Source organism: Microcaecilia unicolor, chromosome 11 (genome assembly GCF_901765095.1).
Source record: "Microcaecilia unicolor chromosome 11, aMicUni1.1, whole genome shotgun sequence".
In the NCBI taxonomy this organism is placed as follows: Eukaryota; Metazoa; Chordata; class Amphibia; order Gymnophiona; family Siphonopidae; genus Microcaecilia; species Microcaecilia unicolor.
This window is the reverse complement of record NC_044041.1, coordinates 65,216,743-65,233,976: the sequence shown is the minus strand read 5'-3', so window position 1 is coordinate 65,233,976 and position 17,234 is coordinate 65,216,743. Positions and strand designations below refer to the sequence as shown.

The 17,234-nt window shown below is 46.7% G+C and overlaps 1 protein-coding gene across 1 annotated transcript in view; it reads right to left on the bottom strand.

Moving 5' to 3' along the window:
• GCN1 (GCN1 activator of EIF2AK4) overlaps positions 1 to 17,234 on the bottom strand; it is a gene marked incomplete in the record, with an annotated part of 339,178 nt that overhangs the window by 290,404 nt on the left and 31,540 nt on the right. The window contains 2 exon segments of the mRNA XM_030219069.1: positions 3,877 to 3,985; positions 5,061 to 5,192. Coding sequence (XP_030074929.1) covers positions 3,877 to 3,985; positions 5,061 to 5,192 — 241 coding nt within the window.

Here is a 17,234-nt window from a genome sequence, read left to right as displayed (position 1 = left end):
ATTGAACAGCTTGAGGATGGGATCCAAAGTGGTTTACTGGATCAGAAACTGGTTGACTAACAGGTGACAGAGGGTTGTGGTAAATGAAATTTGCTCAGAATGAAAAGCCAGTAGTGAAGTGCCTCAGAGATTCTCTCTGAGTCTGATTCTGTTCAGTATTTTTGTGAACGATATTGCCAAAGTGTTAGACTACATTTACCTTCTGCCTGTTCTGCGTTTTCTTCTTTTTTTTTGTGCCTCACCCCTCCTCTGGAATTCAATGTCCTCAGCATTACATACAAAATCCTCTTTTCCAAATTTTAAGACAACTTTAAAAACATCTTTCTCACAAGGCCTATGATGGGATTTGATCGTAGATGTGGAGTACAGATTTTTAATGCCCCTTCTGTCAACACTGGCTACGTGAATTGGCGTTCCCTTTCCTTAAGATTTTTAATTTATTTTTGTAAACCACCTTGTTATGTATTACAGGAAAGGTGGTACATAAAGTAAAATAAATTATAAACCATAGAAGGAAAAGGTACACCGTTTTGTGGATTACCCAAAAATTAGCAAAAGAATGGATGCCTCAGAAGGACTGGAAAGCATGAGGAAGTCATCTACAAAAAATTAGAAGCATGAGCAAATACTTGCAGGTAACCTTTAATGTGATGCAACTGGGGTGCTGAAATCCAAAGGTTTTGTATGCAACAGGAAATGAGAGGCTGATGTGCACAGACCAAGAAAGGGACTTCAGGATGATAGTATCTGAGGATCTCAAGGTGGTGAAACAACGTGATAAGCTGATGGCCAGGGACAGAAGCATGCTTGGCTGCATAAAGAGAGGTATAATCAGCAGAAAGGAGGTGATAATGCTGCTGTACAAGTAACTTGTGAACTGTGGTTCAGTTTTGGAGGCCATATCTTGCCAATGACTTAAAAAGATTCGAAGTGGTTCACAGAACGTGATCAAAATGGTATGGGGTCTCCACAGATGTATGAGAGTCTTGAATATATATACTGTGGATTTGCATAGTAATAATAATAATAAGGGGAATATAAATGCTTTCAATAAATAAAATGCAGACATTTAAATACTTGAACAATATAAATAAACCAACCTTTTCCAAAAAGAAAGACTATAGAACTAGAGGACATGGAATGAAGATGCAAGGAGGGAAAACATCAGGAAATACTTCTTCACAGGTAAATGCCTGGAATGTTCTTCTGCGGGATGCAGTGGGGATGAAAATGGTGAAAGAATTTAAAAAAAGCATGGGATATATTCAGAGGATCCCTATATAGGAAGACAATGGAATAAAAGTACAGAGTATTTCCACAGAATGACTCACACAAATAAAAGAAAAAAAAAAGAGGGCATAAGGAGGATAACCTGCACAGAGTGGCAGGTGCTACCCTAGCCACCTTTTTGGGCAGACTGTATGGATCATATTGGTCTTTATCTGCTGTCATTTACTATGGATCACCTATTCTCTACTGTCTCTGCCGATGGCAAAACCTGCACTCATATTGAACCAGACCTCAGATGTTTAAGTACAGAGCGACCCTCAGATACACAGGATTGCCAAACACACCTTGACATGTTGCTTATACAACTTTTGCAACTCCAGAAGGAAGCACCAGCAGTAAATTTGAGAGATGAAGATCACATCCAACACATCCTGGCTTATGTGAAGTTCACTGATGTCATGATATGTGCAAAACTAGGCCATCTGAGGATGTAAGAGGTCTATAAAACTACAAGAGCTAAGGGGCAGACAATGAAATTACTAAGCAGTATATTGTGTGAAGAAATATTTTCACCAATTTTTTCTTAACATGTAATTAAGCTCTGGAATTAGTTGCCAGAAAATGTGGTAAATGCAGTCAGCATGGCAGGGTTTAAAAAAGTTTTGGGCACGTTCCTAAAAGAAAAGTCCATTAACCATTATAAAGGTGGACTTGGAAAAATCCACTGCTTATTCTTGTGATTAGCAGCATGAAATCTATTTGAATTTTGGGATTGCCAGGTACTTGTGAACAGGTTTGGCCACTGTTGGAAACAGGGTGCTGGGCTTGGACCTTTGGTCTGTCCCAATAGGTGATGCTTATGTACTCCTCTTATTGTGAGGAAGAAATCCAAAAAGGAATTAAAAAAAAAAAAGGAATAAAATCTTAAAAAGGGGTACTCATGCTATTCTCGTTACAAAAAAAAAAAAATTGACAGCAGCAGGAGCACCTTCTAGAGGAGAAGACTGTGTTCAATTCCCACTGTAGCTCCTTCTAACCTTGGTCAAGTCACTTAACCTCCCATTGCACCAGGTACAAAAACATTATTAGCCCAACAGGGACAGGGACAGTACCTGCTTAGAATATGTAAACCACTTTGGTTGTGTGCAGAAAGGGGGTATATCTAGTCCATGACCCATAAACCAATTTAATGACCATGAGCTTTACTGGACCAGAGCCCACTTTGTCAGATGGATCTGATGAGTGGACTCTGGTCCTCAAAAGCTCATGCCTCAAACTGGTTAGTCTACAAAGCGCTACCTGCTTCCAACAAGAGAGAAAATAACATGCAATGGGGTTCCTCAGGGGTCTGTGCTGGGACCGCTGCTTTTTAACATATTTATAAATGATCTTGAGATGGGAGTAACTAGTGAGGTAATTAAATTTGCTGATGACACAAAGTTATTCAAAGTTGTTAAATCATGAGAGGATTGTGAAAAATTACAAGAGGACCTTACAAGACTCGGAGACTGGGAGTCTAAATGGCAGATGACGTTTAATGTGAGCAAGTGCAAATTGATGCATGTGGGAAAGAGGAACCTGAACTACAGCTACGTCATGCAAGGTTCCACGTTAGGAGTCACCAACCAAGAAAGGGATCTCGGCGTCGTTGTTGATGATACATTGAAATCCTCTGCTCAATGTGCTGCGGTGGCTAAGAAAGCAAATAGAATATTAGGTATTATTAGGAAAGTAACGGAAAACAAAAACGTGAGGACGTTATAATGCCTTTGTATTGCTCCATGGTAACATAGTAACATAGTAGATGCTTATTTCTGGGATAAGCAACATAAAATGTATTGCTCCATGGTGCGACCTCACCTCGAATATTATGCTCAATTCTGGTCGCCACATCTCAAAAAAGATATAGTGGAATTAGAAAAGGTGCAGAGAAGGGCGACAAAAATGATAAAGGGGATGAGACGACTTGCCTATGAGGAAAGGCTGAAGCGTCTAGGGCTCTTCAGCTTGGAGAAGAGGCAGCTGAGGGGAGATATGATAGACAGCTATAAAATAATGAGTGCAGTGGAACAGGTAGACGTGGATCATTTGTTTACTCTTTCCAAAAATACTAGGACTAGGGGGCATGCGATGAAGCTACAAAGTAGTAAATTTAATATAAATCGGAGAAAATCTTTCACTACTCAACGTGTAGTTAAACTCTGGAATTCGTTGCCAGAGAATGTGGTAAAGGCGGTTAGCTTAGCGGGGTTTAAAATGGGTCTGGATGGCTTCCTAAAGAAAAAGTCCGTGGTCCATTATTAAACTGACTTGTGAAAAATCCACTGCTTATTTCTGGGATAAGCAGCATAAAATGTATTGAGCTTTTTTGGGATCTTGCCAGGTATTTGTGACCTGGATTGGCCACTGTTGGAAACAGGATGCTGGGCTTGATGGACCTTTTATCTGTCCCAGTGTGGCAATACTTATGTACTTAAGTAGTAAAGATCTTCTTATCCATACTGAACCAAGAGAAAAAACTGCTACATCCTTCAATACTGATTCCGTAAAGAGAGCAGCAACTAAGGAACTACACAAGACAGAGAGCTAAGAGAATGTAGAGAGAGACTCCCTGTTCAAGAAGTAAATGCACCCAAAAGCACTTACTAGTTTATTCCAGGTTTCATCCTGCCTTTCTTCAGGTGCTGAGAAGACAATGCGTACCAGGAGGCAAGTCCAGGAGAATGCCAAGGACGCGGCTGATCCACTGCTCTTACTGTAACAAAAAAATCAGGTCTCATTTCAGAACTCTGTTTCCTTAAAAGATACCATGTCATGCCTCCTAGAACCTGATATGAACCCCACAAAGAGGGGCTATAATGCAATGCTCCTACACCTCCCAAACCCATCTTTAAACCCCAAAAATGGAGGTGGGTGTAATACTCCCTAGAACCTCTACCACTTCCTCACTCTAAAACGTCTTATGCTAGGCCCCTCTAGAAATTGTGATTAACCCCATTTCCATTCTCCTCTTGAAACCACCAAGAGAAGCTATACCTCCATTTTCAAACCTACCATTAATCTCATCTAGAGCTACTGTGCTATTTCTTACCTTTTTAACTCACCAAGGTCTATGCTCATCCCCTGGAACTGGATGCAAACTCCACTAAGCACTTAAGTTAGCCCAATCTTATCCAGAAAACATATCTAACCCCACCCTGAGTGACAATGTTGTCATCCCCAGAATATGTTACTAACTCCAATAAGCAGAGCTTTCATGGCTTTCCCTTTTTAGAACATGCCATTAATCCCACCATGGCGCTATATTTGATCCTTCAGAACCCATCACTAATCCCACCAGTAGCTACTTTAATCCTCATCACAAAAGGTGATGTCAGCTCATCCAAAATTCAGCACTATTCTGGGATGCTTAGAATCCAAACTAATCACAAGAAAGGTGCAATATTAAGCTCCATAGAACCCATCACTTTCTGAGAGTTGAGGTGTTATGCCAAAACCCCCTACAGGTATTAAAATTGGATTTATTCAACTTGGGTGTTGTACATGTACTCGATGTTTATTGGAAAAACAAAAAATTGTTTAGAACAAAATAGGATTTTCTCAAAATGTTCTTAATATAAAATGCAACCAGTAATCTAAAACCATTTAAATTCACTAGACAGGTCATGACACAGATGAAGAAGCATGTTCACCTTTCTTCTAACCTCAAACTAAACCAATATGAAAGAGGTTCCAGGCATTCCAGTTCAACTATCAAGATACTTGTCAGGCTTCCCTGCTCATCAAACCCCCAGAGTCTTGCAACACTAGGGAGGCCTAGCTCAACCAACCTGGGAATGCTACTCTTGCCGCTGATTCCTGAGGACTCAAGAGATAGCAGGAGATTTCTGGCTGTTGATTTAGGCTGGGATTTTGCCAGCTGCTGGATAGCAGACTCAAGGGCCTTACGGGATGGTGCATCTCTAAGGAAGAAAAGAAATCAGTGCTGTGAAAACTGACAAAATACACATACAAAGCATTTCAATCACATTAAAAATCTTACTGCTCAACTACAAAGCCAGGACTCAAATTTCATTATTAAGGAGGTGGTTCATCAAGAAGGAAGGGTATTACAGGGAAAAGGTGAAATTTCTTGGAGGTAATTGGGGTCCACTTGGTGGGAAGACTAGTGCTGTACTGGAGTCACAGCAAGGTTCACATGGAAAAATGGTGCAGGTGGTATCACAATGTCAGGGGGCTAAACATGCGTAGAAAGAGAACTATTTAAAGAGGCTGAGCACATGTGGGCAGATTTAATGCTGGTGCCAAGAAGCACACAGGCAAATCTCTCTCATGAATATTCAATGTGGATATCCTGAAAACCTGACTGACTGGGGTGCCTGCAGGACCAGGTTTGGGAACCACTGTATTATATATACAAAATGAGCTGCTAACCAGGCTGAAGGTTAGTCTTTCAGTTGAGCAGATTAAGTACTTGGGAGTCTTTCTAACATTAATAGGGAACAACTGGAGATCTAACAAATTTGACAGAGCAACTGATGCTCTGGGAATGGTTGATGGAGCATTTGTTTATGCTTAGCTTTGCTGAAATAACACCCTGAAAAGCTGAAATGCTGACAGACTTTCTCCTCTGATTTTTGCCAAGAAATCCCAAAAATGATGTCCATGCCAGGCACATAGTTGTCTCTATGTCTAAGGTAGAAATATATCCCCTGGTTGAGTAAGTGCTCTTCTACTTATATGAGCTAATTTTAACAGCTTACCTGCCTCAGTTAACATATGTTCTAATCGCTTTGCTCTGTGTTTCCCATTTAAGAAAAATCCTATTGTCTCTTCCTAGAGGAAACACGACATTTCCTCTAATGGGCACTACACTTGAAATCTTGGAATCTACTCCCCAATAATGGGTTAGTTCCTACCAAATCTCCCTTAGAGGGTTCAACAGTACACTACCCCAGTGGTTCCCAAACCTCGTTCTGGAGGTATCCCAGCCAGTCATGTTTTCTGGATATCCACAAAGAATATTCATGAGAGATTTGCAAGCACTGCATCCACTGCATGTAAATCTTTCTCATATATATTCATTGTGGATATCCTGAAAACCTGACTGGCTGAGGTGGCTCCAGGACCAGCTTTGGGAACTACTGCATTACCCCATAAATGAATCAGAAACTTGTTCAAGGGTGCCTGTAATTATTTAAAAAAAAAATAAAAAATACATGCCAGGGGGCAAAATAATCTTTCTCAATCTGCAACGGAGTGTAGTCCTGCTTCCCTAATAGCCAGTCACCAACATGTAGAAGCAAACATGTTTGATTATATTTTTTATATATGGTAATCCCATTCCCCGCTTGTGCCACTAACCTAATATCATTCTCAGTTGTATTCTGTTTATCACCACTCCTCCCCGAACAAAACTTGTTTTAAATCCTTCTTAAAATATTAGAGGCAATATTTGCATCACATATAGCCAGCAAGGGAATTCAAGTCAATAATCCGCAACAGGTGAATCCTACTGTGCAGAATGAAAGGAAGATGCATGCAGCTAGACAAAGTTCCAGAAGTGGAGTCAAGTTAGCTTAGATATATTTAACCGATACAGGACTGTTAGCTTCATAGACAGTTGTGATCCTAAATATCTAAAATATTGATCCACCCATTATAAAGGAAATCGGCCATCCCAGTCTCACTGTAGTCTGCTTTGGTAAAGATTCAGAGACCAGAGTTACTTCAGAAGGATGCCCAAGATGGCCATTCTTCCTGCAATTATAGCCAAAACCTGCAGGCTTGCAACTTTACAAGGTGCCACTAAATGTCACTTTCCCTCATCCCCCACCAAAAGGTAACTAGTAAGTCACGTCCTGGCTTGTTTTGCAGTTGGCCCAAAAGACCTACTGACCGTGTTAAGTGCAGTCCGTCGGGGGCTCCCTCCAAAATATGCCCCGAGAATCTCCTCAGGAATGTGGCTGCACTAGTACGCAAGCCAGTTGTTGCAGCCTAAATACCATTCAGGACACTGCTCCCACTGGCAAAACAAGATGGCTGCAACCTGAGCTGCCCTAGGCCAACCATATAAGAAGACACCCCCTGCTACTCACAGCACTGGTGGAAAAGTGTGTGGTTGCAGGGTTTTTCCTCCCTATTTATAAATCCATGACGATAATGTTGATGGTGGACATATAGAAATGTTTTACCACTACAGATAAGTGGAGGCTTTCTCTGTATTTGTAGTTTGATATACAGTGGACAAGATGTTGCAGTACATCACAACCTTTACACCACCTTGGGGAAGAGGTTTATAAAAATGTTATTAGTGTAGACCGCTACTAAATGGACTTGGGAAAAATCCACAATTTCGGGAATAACATGTATAAAATGTTTGTACGTTTGGGTAGCTTGCCAGGTGCCCTTGACCTGGATTGGCCGCTGTCGGGGACAGGATGCTGGGCTCGATGGACCTTTGGTCTTTTCCCAGTATGGCATTACTTATGTACTTATGTACAGAGCAGTGCTTAAACTTTGTGTGATCATAACCAATTCCAGAGACAGAAAAGGCACCTCACCAAGACCAGGACCACCATGCTCCTAGTCAATATCTTAATGAGATTCTACAAGATCCTCCACCACTTAGGCCAAGCTTGACTCAATAAGTGTGTACTCCCAAGTACCACCAAGGTCATCCTACAGAGACTGCTGCATATAAAGCAGACAAGTTCTAGAGCAGGGGTGTCCACACCTCTGTCATTGAAGGCCACAACCCAGTCAGGTTTTCAGGATTTCCTAACGAATAAGCCTGAGATCTATTTGCATGAACTGCCTCCACTGTATGCAAATAGATCTCATGCATATTCATTATAGAAAAAGCTGAAAACCCGACAGGGTGAGGGCCGAGTTTGAACACTCTTGCTCTAGAGTCACTGGCACTACAGACTACCATCCAGAGCCCTAATGTTGACACCTCGAATGTTACTATGTTTAAACATGGTCTCCACCTTATCACCCACCACATCCTTCAAGGTAGTACCACCTTCAACCAGGTTGGTAGTTTTCTGTAACCGCCAACCCCAAAACATAAACCCTGGGCTGCTTCAACCTCTCCCTTCTCTTCTGGAACTGAAGGGTAGACCTTATCCAACCCTAAGCTCAGCTTCCACAGTCTCCCAGTTTGCTGAAACTGAGCTTGATCCTATCCAGGAAGCTGATTCCCGGGCCAGGGCTTCAAAAATTTTCAATGCCTCCAAGATTCAAGAAATAATGGATAGCAGTTCTTTCTTGAGGAAGAGTTATACCACCTTAAGATCATCTCTCTCTCACTAGGAGCTCTCTTTCCTGTTGGGGGGGGGGGGGATGTCAAACAATAAAGCCCCTCTAGGGGCCCTGCCCCACTCAGATGACTCCACAAACCTTCCAGTCTTCCAATGGATACAGCCTTGTCTGTCTGAACTGCCTGGTTTCCTCTAAACCCCTAGTCCCAGGTGTCTCTGTAGGTTTTGCGGTGCACCATAAGTCTTCCTAAACATATAGGTTCTGTGAAGGAGAAAAACAAGTTCTGGGGAAAATGGATCCCCCATTGCCATGAGATCTGACCTGTACCCCTAAAGCTAACCCTAAATCTACCAGCTCTCACTCCAATAAAAGTGCTGGAGAAGCCACTGATAAAGAAATTTGAAAAACAAAAGCCAAGATGGCCACCATTCCCATGCTTTCAGTGAATGAAAGGCGTGTCTAAAAAGCAATAGTGCCAACTGTCCCCTCCAAGACCATGGGCCATTCTGCACCCTCTAGACAATCTAGCACCAGCCCCCTCCCCCACCCTGCAATGACCTAACTACCCTGTTCTGTTGCGTCAAGAGCCACACAGCCCTGGTAGCTACTGCAGTAGAACAGCATTTGGTGCATTCCAACAGGGCCTCTATTTGCCACTGCGAGAAAGTGAATGATACATACCTGTAGCAGGTGTTCTCCAAGGACAGCAGGCTGATTGTTCTCACGACTGGGTTGACGTCCACGGCAGCCCCCACCAACCGGAACAAAACTTCGCGGGCGGTCTCGCACGCAGGGCACATCCACCGCGCATGCGCGGCCGTCTTCCCACCCGTGCGGGACCGTTCTCGCTCAGTTGAATGACAAGCAAATTAATGAGTAAAACGCAACTCCAAAGGGGAGGAGGGAGGGTAGGTGAGAACAATCAGCCTGCTGTCCTCGGAGAACACCTGCTACAGGTATGTATCATTCGCTTTCTCCGAGGACAAGCAGGCTGCTTGTTCTCACGACTGGGGTATCCCTAGCTCTCAGGCTCACTCAAAACAAGAACCCAGGTCAATTGAACCTCGCAACGGCGAGGGTATAACAGAAATTGACCTACGAAGAACAACTAACTGAGAGTGCAGCCTGACCAGAATAAATTCGGGTCCTGGAGGGTGGAGTTGGATTTAAACCCCAAACAGATTCTGCAGCACCGACTGCCCGAACTGACTGTCGCTTCGGGTATCCTGCTGTAGGCAGTAATGTGATGTGAATGTGTGGACAGATGACCACGTCGCAGCTTTGCAAATCTCTTCGATAGTGGCTGACTTCAAGTGGGCCACCGACGCTGCCATGGCTCTGACACTATGAGCCGTGACATGACCCTCAAGAGTCAGCCCAGCCTGGGCGTAAGTGAAGGAAATGCAATCTGCTAGCCAATTGGAGATGGTGCATTTCCCAACAGCGACCCCCTTCCTATTGGGGTCAAAGAAAATAAACAATTGGGCGGACTGTCTGTGGGGCTGTGTCCGCTCCAGATAGAAGGCCAAAGCTCGCTTGCAGTCCAATGTGTGCAACTGACGTTCAGCAGGGCGGGTATGAGGTCTGGGAAAGAATGTTGGCAAGACAACTGACTGGTTAAGATGGAACTCCGACACCACCTTTGGCAGAAACTTGGGGTGAGTGCGGAGTACTACCCTATTATGATGAAATTTTGTATAAGGAGCATGAGCTACCAGGGCTTGAAGCTCACTGACTCTACGAGCTGAAGTAACTGCCACCAAGAAAATGACCTTCCAGGTCAAGTACTTCAGATGGCAGGAATTCAGTGGCTCAAAAGGAGGTTTCATCAGCTGGGTGAGGACGACGTTGAGATCCCATGACACTGCAGGAGGCTTGACAGGGGGCTTTGACAAAAGCAAGCCTCTCATGAATCGAACAACTAAAGGCTCTCCAGAGATGGCTTTACCCTCTACACGATGATGGTAAGCACTAATCGCACTAAGGTCATTCCTTACTGAGTTGGTCTTGAGGCCAGACTCTGATAAGTGCAGAAGGTATTCAAGCAGGTTCTGTGTAACAAGAACGAGGTTCTAGGGCCTTGCTCTCACACCAAATGGCAAACCTCCTCCACTTGAAAAAGTAACTCTTTTTAGTGGAATCCTTCCTAGAGGCAAGCAAGACGCGGGAGACACCCTCCGAGAGACCCAATGAAGCAAAGTCTACGCCCTCAACATCCAGGCCATGAGAGCCAGGGACTGAAGGTTGGGGTGCAGAAGCGCTCCGCCGTTCTGCGAAATGAGAGTCGGAAAACACTCCAATCTCCACGGTTCTTCAGAGGACAACTCCAGAAGTAGAGGGAACCAGATCTGACGGGGCCAAAAAGGCGCTATCAGAATCATGGTGCCGTGGTCTTGCTTGAGCTTCAGTAAGGTCTTCCCCACCAAAGGTATGGGAGGATAAGCATACAGGAGGCCGGTCCCCCAATGGAGGAGAAAGGCATCCGACGCTAGTCTGCCGTGTGCCTGTAGCCTGGAACAGAACAGAGGCAGCTTGTGGTTGGTCTGAGAGGCGAAAAGGTCCACCGAGGGAGTGCCCCACTCTCGGAAGATCTTGCGTACCACTCTGGAATGGAGCGACCACTCGTGCGGTTGCATGACTCTGCTCAGTCTGTCGGCCAGACTGTTGTTTACGCCTGCCAGGTATGTGGCTTGGAGAAGCATGCCGAACTGGCAGGCCCAACGCCACATCCCGACGGCTTCCTGACACAGGGGGCGAGATCCGGTGCCCCCCTGCTTGTTGATGTAATACATTGCAACCGGATTGTCTGTCCGAATTTGGATAATTTGACAGGACAGCCGATCTCTGAAGGCCTTCAGTGCGTTCCAGACCGCTCGGAGCTCCAGGAGGTTGATCTGAAGATCCTGTTCCTGGAGAGACCACAGTCCCTGAGTGTGAAGCCCATCGACATGAGCTCCCCACCCCAGGCGAGATGCATCCGTCGTCAGCACTTTCGTGGGCTGTGGAATTTGGAATGGACGTCCCAGGGTCAAATTGGTCCGAATGGTCCACCAGTGCAGTGAATTGCGGCAACTGATGGAGAGGCGGATGACATCTTCTAGATTCCCGGTGGCTTGACACCACTGGGAAGCTAGGGTCCATTGAGCAGGTCTCATGTGAAGGCGAGCCATGGGAGTCACATGAACTGTGGAGGCCATGTGACCGAGGAGTCTCAACATGTGCCGAGCCGTGACCTGCTGAGATGCTCTGGTCTGGGAAGCAAGGGACAGAAGGTTCTGCACCGTCTGAGAATTCAGCAGCGCTCCTATGAATTCCAGAGATTGGACTGGCTGGAGATGGGACTTCGGATAATTTAGCACAAACCCCAGCAGCTCCAGAATGTGGATAGTGCACTGCATGGACCGAAGGGCTCCTGCCTCTGAGGTGTTCTTGACCAGCCAATCGTCGAGATACGGGAACATGTGCACTCCCAGCTTGCGCAAGTACGCCGCCACCACCACGAGGCACTTTGTGAACACTCCTGGGGCAGAGGCGAGCCCAAAGGGCAGCACACAGTACTGAAAGTGCTGTGTTCCCAAACGGAATCTGAGATACTGTCTGTGAGCTGGTGGTATTGGAATGCGAGTGTATGCATCCTTTAAATCCAGGGAACATAGCCAATCGTCTTTCTGAATCATTGGTAGAAGGGTGCCCAAGGAAAGCATCCAGAACTTCTCTTTGACCAGGTATTTGTTCAGGTCTCTCAGGTCTAGGATGGGGCGCATCCCCCCTGTTTTCTTTTCCACAAGGAAGTACCTGGAATAGAATCCCTGTCCTTCCTGCCCGGGTGGCACGGGCTCGACCGCATTGGCGCTGAGAAGGGCGGAGAGTTCCTCTGCAAGTACCTGCTTGTGATGGGAGCTGAAGGATTGGGCTCCCGGAGGACAATTTGGTGGAGTGGAGGCCAAATTCAGGGCGTATCCGCACCACACTATTTGGAGAACCCACTGGTCGGAGGTTATCAGAGGCCACCTTTGGTGAAAAACTTTCAACCTCCCCCCGACTGGCAGATCGTCCGGTACGAACACTTTGATGGCAGCTATGTTCCCATGGATCCAGTCAAAAACCCGTCCCCGGTTTTTGCTGTGGAGGCGCAGGGGGCTGCTTAGGCGCACGCTGTTGACGGGAACGAGCGCGCTGGGACTGTCCCTGTGCCTGATGAGGCCTTCGGGCCGGCTGGGTGTACCTATGCTTGTTGTAGGCGTAGGGCGCAGCCTGCCGGGCCCGGGAAAAACGTCCACCTGCAGAGGTGGATGCTGAAGGGGCCCGGTGGGAGAGCTTGTCGAGGGCGGTTTCCCGCTGATGTAGTTGGTCCACCAACTGCTCGACCTTCTCGCCGAAAATATTATCCCCCCGGCAAGGGACATCAGCCAGCCGCTGCTGGGTGCAGTTGTCCAGGTCAGAGGCACGCAGCCATGAGAGTCTGCGCATCACTATACCTTGGGCCGCAGCTCGAGATGCCACATCACAGGTGTCATAAATACCCCTGGACAGGAACTTTCTGCACGCTTTCAGCTGCCTGACCACCTCCTGAAAAGGCCTGGACTGCTCCGGGGGGAGCTTGTCGACCAGGTCCGCCAGTTGCTTCACATTGTTCCACATGTGTATGCTCGTGTAAAGCTGGTTGGATTGGATGCGGGTCACGAGCATTGAAGATTGGTAGGCCTTCCTCCCAAACGAGTCCAGAGTGCGAGACTCCCGCCCCGGGGGTGCCGAAGCGGTATCCCTCGAACTCCGTGCCCTCTTGAGAGCAGAGTCCACGACCGCCGAGTCATGAGGCAATTGGGGCTGCATTAACTCTGGGTCTGAGTGGATCCTGTATTGGGACTCCGCTTTCTTGGGGATGGTGGGATTAGATAAAGATCTCAACCAGTTCCGAAGCAGTGTCTCTTTGAGGACATTGTGCAACGGCACCGTGGAGGACTCTCTAGGTGGTGATGGATAGTCGAGGACCTCGAGCATCTCGGCCCTCGGCTCATCCACAGAGACCACGGGAAAGGGAATGCAGATAGACATATCCCTAACAAAGGAGGCAAAGGAGAGGCTCTCAGGTGGCGAGAGCTTCCTCTCCGGTGAAGGAGTGGGGTCGGAGGGAAGGCCCACAGACTCCTCTGAGGAGAAATATCTGGGGTCCTCCTCCTCCCCCCAAGAGGCCTCTTCCTCGGTGTCGGACATGAGCTCCTGTAGCTCAGACCTCAACCGGGCCCGGCTCGACTTCGAGGCACCGAGTCCTCGGTGGCGGCGTCGAGCGGTGGACTCCCGCGCCGGCGGGGATGAAGCTCCCTCCATCGACGTCGACGGGGACTCCACCTGTGTGGCGGTCGAGACCGGCGCCGCAAGCTGCGTCGGCGTCGAAGGCCTCGGCACCGGGCTACAGCACACCGGCGCCGCCATCAACGGCGCCGCTGGCACAGTCTGGCGCATCAGCCCTTCCAGGATCCCCGGAAGGATGGCTCGGAGGCACTCGTCAAGGCCCGCTGTCGGGAAAGGCGAGGGGGCCGGTGGAGATGCCGGTGCCAGAATCTGCTCAGGTCCAGGAGACGGCACCGAAGTGCCCATGCCCTGACGCAGCGATACCTCTACCACCGAGGGGGACCGCTCCTCCCGGCGCTGCCGCTTCCTCGGCGTCGAGTAATCTCTGGAGCCGGAGCTGGTAGCCACATTCGCCGTAGGCGACCGATGACGGTGCTTTTTAGCCTTCTTCCGGTGCCCGTCATCGGCGCTCGGCGGTACCAAAGAGGAGGAGGTACATCCCCCTCGGCCTCGAGGGATCGGGTCCGACAGGGTTCGGTCCCGATGGCCCTGGGTAGAGGGAGTGACCGGGGCCGATTGCCCGCGCGGCTGCTCACCCCTTCCATCTCCGGAAGACCGGCGGGCCAACGGAACCTGTGCTCCTGGGGTCGGTGCCGATTACGTGGACATCGGTAATGAAGATCCGGCCGTCGACATCGATGCCGTCGAAGTCGACGTCGAAGGGCCGGCGCAAGTTCCAAAAAGACGGTCCCACAGAACTTGCCTCGCCACCTGTGTCCATTTACGTAAACCGAAACACAAGGTGCACGTCTTGGTATCGTGCTCCGGCCCGAGGCACTGGAGGCATCAAGCGTGAGTGTCGGTCTGCGAGATATGCCGGCCGCACCGACCACACTTCTTAAATCCACTCGGGACCTTCGAGGACATCGACGGAAAAATCGCATCAGCGAAGTCAAAGTCGTCGATGGTGGCGGTAAAAAGCATACCCGAAAAGAAATCGACCGCGCGGCCACAAGGCCGCAACGAGGCGCCCCCCGCTAGACTTACGAGGGGGGGGGGGAACAAAGTTTTTCTTTTTTTTTTTTTTTTTTGAAAAGAAAACAGAATAAAAGAAAAACAAACGAAAAAAGAAACGAAGAAGAAAATTCACGGCTAGGGCGCGATCCGGTTTCCGGGACTTGCATCGAGAGACACGAACATGGCTCTCTCCAGCGTGGAAAAGAAAAGACTGAGCGGGAACGGTCGCGCACGGGCGGGAAGACGGCCGCGCGCGGTGGGCGTGCCCTGCATGCGGGGCCGCGCGCGAAGTTTTGTTCCAGTTGGTGGGGGCTGCCGTGGACGTCAACCCAGTCGTGAGAACAAGCAGCCTGCTTGTCCTCGGAGAAAAAGCACCACCGCTCTCTGCCTGAACAAACGATTTGAAAGGGAAATGGGACTTGATACTATATCACTATCATGCTCTCCATTACCATGCAACCCAATAAACTTCTGTAACACTAAATGTCTACTCTCCTTCATTTCCACTATCCACGATATATTGTAAGCCACATTGAGCCTGCAAAGAGGTGGGATAATGTGGGATACAAATGCAATAAATAAAATAATAAATAATAATAATAAATATACCGCCTTTCTGAGGTTTTTGCAACTACATTCAAAGCGGTTTACATATATTCAGGTACTTATTTTGTACCAGGGACAGCACTGCAGAACTGCAATTTGAGCCTTCATTCTGTTCCCAGCACACCTAAGTTTCCAATTAAACACATTGGTTGTCCACCCAAGCTACTTTCAGCTGCTACCTCCTGCCCCAACAGCAGTCACTGCTTATTGGTTTGATCCTCTTCCTTCTGCAATTCTTTCCACCTGTCTCTTCTACTTTACCTCGATACTTCTTGATGAAGTATATTTTGTTATTTTACCCTTTGGTCCTACGGAGGGAGGGAGATGTAAAGAAATGAGGGATTATTGGCTCAAATCAGGGAAGGGAGGAGGAGAGACCCCCAACTCTTCCAAATATCCCTATTTGTGGCTTCACTAGACTCTGGATTTCTCCTTGTTCTCCACACTCAACCAGTCACCTTCTATTCAACTGACCCAGGAGCCAGCCACTCCTGAACAGATCACCATCTGCTAGAGACGTGGAACAGGTAGACGTGAATCATTTGTTTACTCTTTCCAAAAATACTAAGACTAGGGGGCATGCGATGAAGCTACAAAGTAGTAAATTTAAAAGAATCAGAGAAAATCTTTCTTCACTCAACGTGTAATTAAACTCTGGAATTCGTTGCCAGAGAATGTGGTAAAGGCGGTTAGCTTAGCAGGGTTTAAAAAAGGTTAGGCTGGCTTCCTAACGGAAACGTCCATAGACCATTATTAAAATGACTTGGGGAAAATCCATTGCTTATTTCTGGGATACTGCAAAACTTCTAAATCACACTCTACTTTACGTGTGTAAACAGCTCAAAAAACAAAGTAGTAGAGATAAATAGATCGGATCACTCAATGAATGTGTTCAAGGGAAGTCTCATACTGTCGCTTCGAATAACTGGCTGGACTGTCAGTTGCATGTGACTTTTGTAATCATAGACGACCCCCTACCATCCATTTATGATTTTTTCTTTTCTTTTTTGTCCTTAATGTGCTCAAAAATAATCCCAAAATAATCACAAAAAACTCAAACAATTGAGTGACCACCTTCAAATCAGTGGAAGTCTTCTTAAATAAGCGTATACATATACATCAAGGAAACTTTCAAACCACTTATCTGTGTGTATATGCCTTGAGCAGTTCCAGGAGCTCTAACTATTCCTTGATGTATATGTATACACTTATTTAAGAAGACTTCCACTGATTTGAAGGTGGTCACTCAATTGTTTGAGTTTTTTGCAATTATTTTGGGTTTATTTTTGAGCACATTAAGGACAAAAAAGAAAAGAAAAAATCATAAATGGATGGTAGGGGGTCGTCTATGATTAAAATAGTCGCATGCAACTGACAGTCCAGCCAGTTATTCGAAGCGACAGTATGAGACTTCCCTTGAACACATTCATTGAGTGATCCGATCTATTTATCTTTACTACTTTGTTTTTTGAGCTATTTCTGGGATAAGCAGCATAAAATGTATTGAACATTTTTTGGATCTTGCCAGGTATCTGTGATCTGGATTGGCCACTGTTGGAAACAGGATGCTGGGCTTGATGGACCTTTGGTCTGTCCCAGTGCGGCAATACTTATGTACTTATGTAGAGACAGAGAATACCGTTGAGTAAAGCTGCACAGTGCCCTTTATAAGGCAGAGCTCACAGGTGACTGGTCTCTGTCTGCTGGTTGATGGGCATGATCCATTGGTTTTGAACTGATTTGGTGAGGGTGATAAGGAAAGTGATTTAATACTTATATGCCACCCACTACAGCTTCTAGGACCATTCAAAGTCCTCAAAAAA